The sequence below is a fragment of the Condylura cristata genome, unplaced genomic scaffold, assembly GCF_000260355.1.
Source record: "Condylura cristata isolate star-nosed mole 26May11 unplaced genomic scaffold, ConCri1.0 scaffold00020, whole genome shotgun sequence".
Lineage (NCBI taxonomy): Eukaryota > Metazoa > Chordata > Mammalia > Eulipotyphla > Talpidae > Condylura > Condylura cristata.
Window position 1 is genome coordinate 24,771,296 of NW_004567121.1, and position 12,345 is coordinate 24,783,640.

The 12,345-nt window shown below is 53.6% G+C and overlaps 1 protein-coding gene across 1 annotated transcript in view; it reads right to left on the reverse strand.

Moving 5' to 3' along the window:
* Nucleotides 1-9,857, reverse strand: part of LBH (limb bud and heart development) — a 22,756-nt gene extending 12,899 nt beyond the window's left edge. Inside the window, exons 1-2 of the mRNA XM_004686323.2 lie at nt 9,607-9,857; nt 6,990-7,092 (exon numbers count right to left, since the gene is read on the reverse strand). Of these exons, the coding sequence (XP_004686380.1) occupies nt 6,990-7,092; nt 9,607-9,632 (129 nt within the window). The 5' untranslated portion in view covers nt 9,633-9,857. The remainder of the gene's footprint in view (nt 1-6,989; nt 7,093-9,606) is intronic.
* Nucleotides 9,858-12,345: the final 2,488 nt, after the last annotated feature.

Here is a 12,345-nt window from a genome sequence, read left to right on the forward strand (position 1 = left end):
ACTGAAATACACTCCTGAGGGGAGCAGCAGGTGTGTCAGGAGAGGTCTGCTGTGCCATGTGGGTCAGCTCCCTGGTCAGGGATCGAGCTCATACCGAGGATCGCTTCACAGTGCTGTGCTTTAACCCACTGCACCACCAGAAAGGGCTCTCCTTTGTATTTTTAATTTGAAACATTTCCAGTCTACTTCTGGAATTTGATCTTAATACGTTTTCATGTTTAAAAGTTTCTGGCCATTCTTTTTTTCCCCACACATCTCTGCAATGAAGAGATATGTTCATCTATATAATTGTCACTGAACGTATTTATGTCCTAGGATCCTGAGGCTTCTGATTAAATTCTGGATTGGTTTATTGTAGTATAAGGCTGATCAATAAACACACTGCAGATAATTATTAAACACAAAGGCAAACTTGTTGGGTTGGCTTCTTAATGTGATAGTTGGGTGGGATTCACAGTACTTCCTAAGTAGAGCATTTTGATGTTTGAGGCTTCTACATCAGAGGGGAAGGCGTCGCATAAGGCTGAGAAAGGCAAGAAGCAGGTCCTTCTCTTGTAAAGGGGAGGAGGCCCATCATGACAGGAAAGGTAGGAAAAGAAAACCGGTGAAGCCTGTCTCAGGAAGTGCAAATTTAGAAAAGCAAGAGAAGGAAGCCGAAGATGTGGAAATTGATTTCCCGAAAATGCTCTTTGTCACATCCCTTGGAAAGTTTCTGTGAACCCCCGGGGCAGCCAGGAGCAGCTGTGCTTGGGTTCTAACACTTCGTTAAAATGTGAAGTGGTGTATACATAGAAGCATTAGTAAGAAATAATTTGGTGTGAAAATTAAAGTGCCTAGGAAAACAGCCAGGAAGAATCCTGAGGCTTCACTGGCCATATCTAAGTGGCAGGAGGCCAAAGAAAGGCAGAAATGATCATTTAGTCTAAGAGGATGCATCCAACTCTACAGGAAAAAAATCATATGTGGTAACAGTGGTAACAGGCTTCAGGAAGCTGGTTACTATCCTTGTTATTCCTTCATTTCCACATGTCCAAGTTATGTTCAATTATATTTTGCTATGCTTACTTACTTACATTTTTTTAATGAGCATCTATCACTACATCAATTGGGAAGTACTTACTACTGGCCATAGGTAGCAATCAAAAAATACATTAATTAAGATTTTAAAAATGCATCTGTGTAATATCTAAATCAAGGCTGGAAACCGTCTGGGACACGGGCCTAGAGTCTCTGCTGTGGTACAGCGCCAGGCACCTTGCAGAGCTGCTGTGCCCAAGGCTTCCCTAGTGTTCCAGCCAGGCCAACCTTGGTTCTAGGAAGCAACACTTCTGCACCACAACCACCCCATGAGCCAGACCTGGAATCCCAGGAAAACTGAGGTGGCTACGAGGACAAAAGTTGCATCTGCTTAAGCTATGATGTGATTAGTAGAGCAAAGGAAACAGGTAGAGCAGCCGTGGACCCATGTATATTCACAATGTGTGTGGGTGGGGGGCTGCAGCAGGAGCCACAGAGGCCCCCTGACTGGGAAGGAGTGAAGCCCCAGCAGCTCCGAGCCCCGTGCTGAGGAGAGCCTGTCTTCGTACGCTCTGAGGATTATTTTGGGACTCAGGGCTGACAGATCACTTCAGGACAGGCACTAGACACCCAGGAATAGCTCTTGGCTACAGTCACAAGATTCGCCACCCAAGCTCATCCCCTTCCCTAATGCTACAATCCTCCTTCCTGTCCAATGAGGGAGACTGGGCCGGCATGGAAAAGATGTGGACCCTATAAAAATCTACCCCAGGGGGTGGCCGAGGTAGTGGGGTAGTTCTCAGCACCGGAGGGGGAGGGAAGGGCGGCCCATCAATCACTCAGCGCCCACTGGCAAGTGTCTGTAGCACACTAAGCCCGGTATTGTGGGAACAGAGAGCAGTCTAAGACACACACCCCCACTCAGGGAGCACTGAACGCACCTCCCCACTCAAGAGGCCTCCGGCTTAACACAGGCCCTTTGAGAGAAGCCGGGCTGTATGGGCTCAGTGTGCAGCCCCGGCTGGGAGAGGGGAGGAAGTGTGTTCTCTCCCGGGCCAGGTACAGACTCACTGTTGTGACCACGGTGTGTGTGCATTGGGGAAATCCCCCACGGGGATAATTCCAGTCCTCTGTGGGCCCTGAACCAGGGGCATTCCAGAGCAGTGAAGGCGATGTTTGTGAGGCTCAGGGCATGGGCCGGAAGGTGCCGGGTCCCTCGTGCGGGGGAGACTTGATCTGAAGAGGGGGCGCTGACTCAGGACGAGGCAGCGTGCAGCCCCACGCCACCCGGAAAGGTGGCTCCTGGGCACGGCCCTGTGGGCAGCTGGCATCACATGATGATTGTCTTACCAGGCGGGGAGCTGGGCGGAGTGGCAGGGAAGAGAGAAAGAAAACTTGCGGCCATTCCGGTAACATGCCATGTCCATGGCTGGACATCTCCTGCCAAGGGCTGTGGGAGCTTAGCTTTATGCCTCTCCGGGGACAACGGAGGCTTTTTAAGTCTGCTGTGAAAGATCATTTCCTGGCCACCACGGGACTTCTATGCGGCCACTCAGTAGGGCCTTGAAAACTGTTGAGAGCCCTGGGGGTTGGGGCTGGTGGTTAGCACAGCTGGAGATACCCACCGAGACTAGGGGAGGGGGAAGGGCGCATGTAGTTATAAGTTATGCCCAGATGGCATGTTGGTGGTGGTGGGGGGGAGCTGTGGGAGACAAAGCCTTGAGGACTTAGCCCTGGGAAAAGCTCAAGCCAGCACTCATCCCGGGGCTGGGGCTGGCACTGGGAAAGTCAGGCTCAGGGACTCAGGTGCGAGGAAGAGATGCAGGTATGGAGTGATGAAACCAGCTGGCTCTTTGAGGGAGGAATTGCTGCTTCTGATAAAGAGTGAGGCGCTGGGGAGAAAGGAGTCGACGATCGGTGAGCCTCGGCGATGAGAGGCCGAGCCGTCCTGCCCAGGGAGAGGCCGGTTCCCAGGCAGCACAGTGCTGTAGCTGCGCTTGATGTGGAGCCAAACCAAAGCTCTCGGGGCTGCGAGAAGCAAATGCCAGGACTCTGGCCAGGAGAGCCGACCCACTCCCCTCCTCCCTGCCTGGAGAGCCTGCCCTCCGGTTTGGGGAGAGGAAGGGGAGAGAGGCAGCTCTTAGCTCAGTGGATCAAAGGGAAAGCAAGGGCGTGGGGCCCTGTGGCATGTGAAGTGCTGGCTGCTCTGGTTCCGAGGGCATCCTCCGCCCGGCTCCGCTGGAGGGAAGCCCAAAGCCTGTCTGACATGGATGGGTGCTGAAAGGCAGGAGGACGTGACCCAGGGGAAGAGCGAGAGCAGCAAGCACGTGCAGTGCTGATCAAAGTGGAATTTAAAGAGCCTAAGGAAGGATAAAGTTATCAGATCTGGGTCCAGATGCTTGAGAAGGGCCAGTTTCAAGGGGCTGTATCTCTACCCAGAACTTAGTGATAATGCTGCCGAAACTTGCATGCTGTCCTTGGAGGAGGAGGAGAAGGCTGAGCAGGGAAGGGAGTTAGGCCAAAGGTCAGCAGGCCCAGAGCCTTCGCCTGCGGGCACAGTCAGTGGCCAGACACCCAGCCTCTCACCCTGACAGGCCCCAGGCCCCGGCAGCACAGAGGGGGAGCCAGTCAGACACGTGCATCTCAAAGGCCACGTTCTCAGCGCCCTAGAGTCAAGGCAGGGCCCGGCATGGCAGCCCCAGCATCACTTCTTGGACCAAGGAAAGGAAGAGGGCTAGGTGGTAGGTGTTTTACCACATAGGCTGGGAGACAGGAAGCACAGGCAGTGTTGGGAAAGAGTGCAGCGATCAGGGACAGGACAGTCCTCCCAGGGGCCCACCCACATGGCGGTGAGTTAGCAGCCAGCCACAGCCCACCCTAATGGGCACAGACTTTCTAGTAACTCACCCACTCGGTGGGTGTCATAACTCATGCCGAGTGAGTGTGCAGGCTTGGCTCTCACATATAAAACTGCCTTTCTAAATAAATGTTAGAACCAGACAAGGTACCAGCTGAGTCCATTTTTAGACAGGCTTGAGATACGCACTAACTTTTAAGCATGATAGATCGAGCCTTCCCAACTCGTTCAAGGAATTAAAAAGTCTTCTATCTGATGCCTTGATGAGGCTGCAGAGGCACTTGTAAACCCCTAACGCAGGGCCAAAGGTGGCCAAGCTGGGAATCAGGGGACTTGACTGCCATGAAACAATCTCCCTCCAACTTAGCACCTGCTCTGTGAGGGCCCTAGGTCAAGGAGGGGACAGGAGGCTTGACAGCTGATGGGTACAAGGCTGGTCATAGGTCACCTCCTGCCCTTAGACAGCTGGGCAGGGAGAAGACCAGCCAGGCTGTGTATCCTGAAAATCGAGGGTGGCAACCTTTCAAAGCACAAAATGCCACAGGTGTTGAAAACAAGGGGTCACACCTGGGGCAGAGAACTCAGGCAAGCTTCGTTCTTGGTAGGTCTGGAAGGTGGAAGAATGATTGACAAAGCCCAAAGTGTCTGTTTGTTTTACGACCTTGTTTCAAGGTCAAATCACCAGTCTGCTATTCTGTTTCATCTGCCAAGTTGGGATTGATGTCTCCTTCCCACTATCGGTGCCTTGGAAAAGCAGGCCTCAGTAACAAGCACATACTATAAACCCTAGGGAGGAATGCTGAGAACTCTGAGGTCTCCCGCCCCCAGATCTGAGCCCAGCCTGAACACGCACAGCAGACGGGCTCCCTCCAGCCACGCACAGTGCCAGCCGATCCCCGGAGCTCCGGTGGGAATGTGTTCAATTGGATGGCACTAGCTTCGAGTGGGCCAGCCATGATGGGTCATATGCCAGTTGTCAGACCTGCTCCCTGCAGAACCCCGCACCTGGTATAAACAGGGGGTCTACGGAGGTGCAACAAAATTAGAGGAGATCTGGGGTTGCCCTCTCAAAATTCTAATTATTTTCCAACTCCAGCTCATGGGATCTTTGTCTTCCAAGGTCTTGGACTCTTTCGAGCAGATTGCCTTCTCGTCCCCCCGCCCTGGTTTGCTCTGGGTTGACCACAGCGTTTGTCTTGCTATCCCAGGCAGTGTCTAGGTCCCAGCTTGTGTGTACATGCTGGTTTCCCACACATGCCCTAGCGTCTCCGTGCAACACACTGTGTATACAAGTGCCCATCAGTGTTGCTTGGTTAAAGAATGCTTTGAAGTCTAGGTAAGCTATCTTAGAACTGGGCTGTTGCTCTCCTTGAGACCCAGGTAACAAGGACAAATTTCCCAAGGCTTTGAGAACTGGACCCTCAGTCCAGCACCAAAGGAGAAACCTCAGGTAACACCCGAGACATCTCCGGAGCCCGGCGGTGACTGTATTTTCCCGCTGCCACTGTAGCCTGCCGCCCACTCAGCCTCCCACACCTGGAATTGTGGCTCCTCCCCACTGTCACCTGTTCTCATGCTCAGACCCAGCAGAAAGGCCTGAAAGACTCAAAGCTTGGGAGCACGGCACACAGGAGCTGGCCCTTCTCCCTGGAACATGTTTAAAAGAACAGGAAAGATGGACGTAGACATACCAGTGACTATTCGGAAGGGTTCTGGGGCAGAAATCTAAAACCCAGAGCTGAAAGACAACTGTAACCACAAAGAGGTTCGGTCTGATTCAGCGGCTTGGGAACTGGTATCCAAAACCCCCCAGCTGGTGAGCCAGGAAACTTCCACCCTCCTACAGGCTGTGGGGCCTTCTCTCATCCTCCACACTAGGGGAAGAGGGTCTAAAGCCACCAGGCAAAAGATTCCCCTCTTCCCTCTTAGGCCACCCAAATACTTATTTCCAGTCAGCAAAAGGGCCTTGACCATAATGACACAAACAAAGGGCCCTTCTCAAGCCTCCCAGGTGAGTCTGAGGGTGACGCTGCTGTCACTGCCAAGTCACCTTGCCCAACCTCACCTTTCATCTTTTTGATGGCCCTGTCTCCATTGTACCCACTAGGGTTTTCTATTTATTTGTTCTTTTACAAAATAAATGCCCGGAACAGTTCTAAAGAATGACTCGCCAAAGTAAGTCCAGAACCCAGCCAAGAGTCAAACCCAAAGTCCAGGTACACAATATATTCCAAGAACAGCAAGGCTTGGAGTTGGACACCAAAGTCACCTACTCAGTCTGAGTCCACTTCCTCCCCTGTGACACGGAGCAAGCAGTCCCACCTCAGGGTCCCACAGTGACGGGGTCAGTCTGTGGATCTGGCCTATCATGGTCCCCCTCGTCTTCCTTGGCCAAATGCCCAGACAATTTCCCTGGGCCCAATGTCTTCACTTATAAACAGACTCTTTCCCCTCCCCCCCAAATACAATTGCCTAGGGATCCCCCAGACACCTGAAAAGTTACTCCCTGGAGGTCAAGGCAGGCTCATTCTGATGGAGCTCATGGCCACCCAGACAGAGCACTGGGTTCAGGATCCCAGTGTGACTTAGGTCAGGCTGAGGCCCTCTGCATTTGGGACCAGTCATGAAGGATGAGCGTCAAGCCCTCACACCCCTGAGACACCTTCCCTTGGGGGGAAAGGCCTCCTCAGTTCAAAGTAGTTGGAACATTAACTCATTTGGTCAACCAACTGAGGTCAGGTCTGTCAACCTGACAGAGAAAGTCACCCTGGACACCGCTATCCCTCCACCAGGACACTTTCCCTCCATGCGGCCCCTGACCGATGTTGCTCTGTCCCAGGTGTGGCTGGGAAGGGGAGCTCTGGTCTGAACCAAATGCACAAATCCTTTCCCCCTTCGCCATCTTGAGTGGGAGACTCCTCAGCAGCAAGGCTGGTGCATTAATAGCATCGACTGGCGCCTGCTAAGTCCTTCCTGTGGCCCAGGCTGACAAACGCCCGCATCTCAAACGAACCGTCACAGTAGCTAGGATAGTCCCATTCCGCAAATGAAGACACAGAACCCAGCAATAGCTACCAACTGTAAAGGACCAAAAGGACCCCAGAACTGAACTCACCTGATAGGAAAGGCCATCTTTCCGTGGGTTGAGGCCGATCTCCTCCATAGGTGGGGTGTTCATCATCACCTCAGTCATCTCGGCTGATCTCAGATAGTCAGGGCTGCCAAGAAACCCAGACCAAAAGTCAACACACACACACATGCACTTCACATTCCGACCTACAGTGTGTTCTGCTGTTTGACCTAGGGACGAAGGGGGGGGGGCAATGTGGACCGGGGCGCTCAAAGCAGAATCCAGAGGAACAGCACCTCACAAGCCCAGAGCCTCAGGGCTCTCGGCCATCAATCAAGCACATTTTCTGAAAACCTCTTTGCAAACATCCTCTTCCCTTCTCCCCTGTACAGGTCCCACTGGCAGAGTGACTCTGGACTTCCTTCTAAGTGATAGAAAAAAAAGTCAGCAGTTGAGTCTGCCTGTCTGTATTAAATCCAATGCAGTCCTTCTCCAAGGGAATCACATATTATTATTACATAATAATAACAGGTCAACCTCAAGGAAACCGTCCAATAGTGCTGCTTTCCTAAATTTCTCTCTGTCCTCTGCTGTTCCTTTTTGCAAAATGTCCCACTCAGAGCCCCAAGGGGTTAGCTTTCTGCAAGTTTCACATCTGCCGTCCAAACCCCTTCTCTAGCCCCAGTCACAGCAGCTGCAAGCACACAGCCTGAAAAACATCTCCTGGATTAAAAGCCTTAAGGATGCCCAGACTGATTGCAAAGGAAATTTCCAGAGGGGCCAAGCTGGCCCACCAATGGCAGACATGTGAAAGTGCTTTGTACTCTGAAAGCAGGATACAAACGTTCCATTATCCTCACACAAGTCATGGACACACACAGGGTCTCGAATGCATAAGGTCTAGCAGAGCACACCAAAGTCAATATACTCGCTGCACAACCTCCAATACTTCACCATCATGGTGCTGACGCAGGGGTAAAAAGAAAGGTGAGAAACCTAAGAAAGGGTCTTCATTGTAAGGTTACTATATAGAACTGAACTGACACTGCATTTGGAAACAGAAGCAGCTTCTGACCAAGCTTTGCCACTCAAGAGCTGTGTGATCTTGAACAGGTTATATAACCTCTCTGAGCCACAGGTGGCCTGTTTGTTACCATGATGCTTATAGCGCATACCTCAGAGTTATGCTGAAGGCCTAATGTTGGGGGGCGGGGGTGTCAGAGGGAACACCAACACTAGGAAGTGCTAATCAGCAGTTTGCAATAAACCTGAGACCATAATTTCTCAGGGGATAATAACCCTGATGGGCCCTACCACCCACCTCTGCAAGTTTTAATAACTGGGACACGAAGCCTCCAATAGCCATGGAAGACCCCACCATATGGTGTTTGGCTGGGCACACACCACGGAGGTGGGAGGAAAGGGCACCCCGGAGAGATCACACAAGCCTCAGGGGGTGGGGAAATTTTTATTTTGTTTTTTAGAGTTCCATCTCCTGTCTATAAACAGTAAGGCTGGGGTGGGGGAGGGGCCGCTAACAGAAGATGTTGGGCTTCCGGGCAAGTTTAGGGCTCGGCGCAGGGACTAAAAGGCAGTTTGCTCGCGGGTCCCGGAAAGGCTGCAGGCGATGCCCAGAGATACGGGCCAGAAGATCACCCACAGTGCCTGGTGTAGGGGCGCCCGACCCCTTATTCGGGGCTGTGGCGCCGACCCGAAAAGTTGGAGAGAACTTGAACTTCCCGGTTCCAGGACTGAACAGGACCGCGCGGCGCTAGAGCTTGCGGGGCTGAGCTCTCTGAGCCCCGCACCTGGAGGCGCGCTCCCGGGCGCTGTCTTCTCTGCCACCCCCCACTCCCCACCCCTCCCCCCGGCAGCTCCTCCTCTAGCCCCGCAAAGGAGGGAAGAAGCTGCTGGGACTCAAGTCCCAACTGCTGGGATCTGGCTCGTCACGAGCACATCTCCCAGCCCCCGAAGCCTGCCCGGTGCAAACCCCTGCGACCCCCTCCCCGCCCAGGCTCTACCACCGCGCCGCGCGAAGGTGGCTCCTCCCCGGGCCGAGCGTCCACAAAGGCCCGTCGGTTTTTTACGGGCTATGGAGAGAGAAGGGGTCGAGAGGGTGCAGTGCTGTTGGTGGTTTCAGTCGGGTTACGCGTGGAGAGAGCGTATTTCCCCCAACCCTCGGAGCTCTGCAAACGCCGCCGCAGCACCAGCTCAGCCCCGCTGCCGCCGGCCTCGACGCCCAAACAAAAAGGAAAGGGGAGGGGCCCGGGAGAGCGGGAGCCCCCTGCGCCAAGCTGGGCGCGCGCCTCCTGCAACCCTCCCCATAGGGGGGTTTATTAGCGGGTCTCAGGGTGAACCCGGGTTCTCCCCTCAGCAGCACCCCCACCCCCAACACACACACACACACACACACATCCTCTTAGCCGTCACTTGAGGCGAGGGCTCCGAGTTCACTTCCTTTGTCTGGATGCTTTCAGCATCACCGACCCCCACCCCCCACCTTTGCAACCTTGACGTTGACTCCTGCCTGGGCTTGGGAGGCGGGTTAGTGCTGGGCGCTGCCGGCTGCCCTCGCACGGGAGCCGGCGAGGAGCAGGCAGACGCCGGGGCTCCTGTGGCACCACCGCGAGACGGATGCGCGCCGAGGGCGCAAGATACTCACCAGTGAATGGGGAAATATACAGACATGAAGTCCTAGGGGAGGCTGACCCACGCCCTTGTGACTTAAAAAGGGCCACTGCGTCCCGAGTAAGGATGTCACGGGCGCAGACAGGCGCGACAGGCAGGGATGGGTGCGGGCGGCCGAGTGCGGGCACTGGGCGTTCGCCGGTCCGCCTTCCGGAGACAGCCCCACTGCCAGCTGCGTCGGCAGAGCAGACGGAGCTCTCGGTTCTCCACCGAGCTCGCGGCCCCACAAAGAGCCCGGGAAGCCGTATTTATAGGGGCGGGGGCGGGGCTCGGCCCCGGGAGGCCCCGCCCTCCCTCGCCCACTCCTGGAATAACGTCACTAAAATCATGAATGGCTTCAGCGCTCGCAGCTCCTGCGGGCGGCGGCTCGGGGGCGCGCTCGGCTCGACTCCCGGAGGGACCAGGTTGCTGCAGCTTCAAACCCGGCCCCCTCCCCGAGTCACACACGCAGACAAGAGCGCGGACAGGCGCGCGCGCACACAAGCACACATCCGGGCTGGAGTTCAATGTCAAAGCCGCTCCGAGCTTACAAACCCTCCCGCGTCGCCGGGGGCATCTCTGCACACACCCTGGGGGTTCTGGGGGCACAGGACCCTGAGCTTGAGGTGGGCTTCTAAGCCCCGTGCGGATGTGAGGGGTTGACGGACCTGCAGCGTCTTCGACCCTGGCTGTCTGACGCCCGCACCCTCCTTTACACCCACTCGTGGTCCCCAGCCCACGTCTCGGGACCCCTCTTCAAAGCTCCTCTATCCCAAACTAGGCCTCTCCCCGGCATCCCCTCCCTGGGTATCCGATCTCTGCGCGGAGACGCTTCTCCTCCATGCCCTGCAAGCTGCGTGGAAATGAGAACACAGCCAAAAAAGAGGTGGTGGAAAGTGGGAGGGGCCGAGTGCCCGCGGGGGGTCGCGTTAACCTGCCAGGAGCTGATCTGCAGTCCCGAGACCTGTGGAGGGTTTTATTTGTGTGAGAAAGATGTCTGTCCTCGTAGATTTTTTTTTTTTTCCATTGAACACATAGACTCAACCCCGCAGCTCCAGGAAGGGGGTTCGAATGGAAGCTTGCAAGCACACCCCACCGGCCTTGGCTCCCAGATCTGCTCCAAGCACAAGAAACAAAGGGCTTCAGCGGAACCCCTCCCACACTGCCCAGGAATCTCAACTCCCGGGGTCTGTCCGGGCTGCGCAGACAGCTGAGCAGGGACCAGAGTCTGCCGAGCGCCCAGCGCTGCCCCTCTGTGGCTGGAGGGCGTTGCTTCACACCTCTGCTTCAAAAACTCTTGTAAAATGGCTTTATAACCTTGACCTATGTGTGTACTGGAAATGGAGGGGGGTGGGCATAATAAAAAAGTAGGTGCAATAAAATGTGCTTTGAAATCAGTGAGTTTTTCTGAAAGGTAGTTGAAAGTATTGTGACCACTTTTGTGGGCTGAGAACTAAAAAAGACATAAACTAACTTTAGATAAAAAAGGGTAAGATTAATGGTGGGGGCTTAAGAATGGCAAAGCCATTTTCATCAGCCCTCCCATGCCAACCCAAATAAAGCCTTACGAGTTAATAAGAATAATGAAAGTTAACCCTTCACTATTTTAATCATTCATACACAACACCTGAGTCAAACCAGTATATCCTGTGGAAATACAGCCTCCTTTCAAGTGCAGAAATTCAGGAGTTTCAGGAACTTACACTCCCGAGCTCATGGCAGTACTGTTTACAAACGCCAAGCCATGGAAACACCCTAGTGTCCCAAACAGAGGTGTGGATCAGGAAGGCGTGACATGTGGACGCCATGGAGTACTACTCGGCTATTAAATGAAGATGAACTCCTGCTATTTCTGACAACATGGATAGACTTGTCAAGGATGACACTAAAGGAAATAAGCCAGAAGGGAAAAGACAGGGAGAGTGCATGGTGTCACCTAGCTGTGTGGACTATTGAGAACCCAAACAAAAGGCCTGAGAAAGCCATGCAAGCAGAGTCTAGAAATCTGACTGCAGAACAGAGAGTGAAACAAGGAATGAGCACAACAGTCTCACCCATCAAAATGGACTTTTGAGAAGAGGGTGGGTAGTGAGGTCTCCAGCAGCACGTACGTAGCTTCCAGAAAAATCCCCTGCAATGGAGAACATTGAAGTAATTACCTAGTGCTTACTCTTTAAAAACATTTACATTCATGCCCATTTCAAATGCCACTTTGGTCAGTAAATTGGACTGAGTCGACAAGCCTTGGTTGGGACACTAAATCTGTGCTTTCTGTTTTCCCTCTGGAACCAGAGTGACAGTTCTATTCCTTTGAAGATATGAAGCCCGGGGCTAAGCTTTGTTACTAGTCTAACCAGCATGCCACTTCTCAATAGTAATACTTTTATAGTCAATGCCTTACAGTTTTTCCAAGCATTTTCATGACCGTGGCTTTCAAAAGGATGTAGATTAACATAGCACAGTTTAGGGCCCAGTTTACAAGCACACAGACTGAGGCTGGGCTGGATCAGGGCTCCTGTGGAAGATGGCACAGCTCCACTCCTCCCAGCTCCTTCATCTCCCTAAAGACACGGGGCAGGGCCCTCCCTGGTGGCGCACCAGGTTAAAGCACAGCACTAAGAAGCTAAAGCCACTTCAGCATGAATTCGATCCCCACCCCGGAGGTGACCCACATGGTGCAGCAGACCTCTCCTGACCCGCCCGCTGCTCCCCTCAGCAGTGTTCTTCATAGATC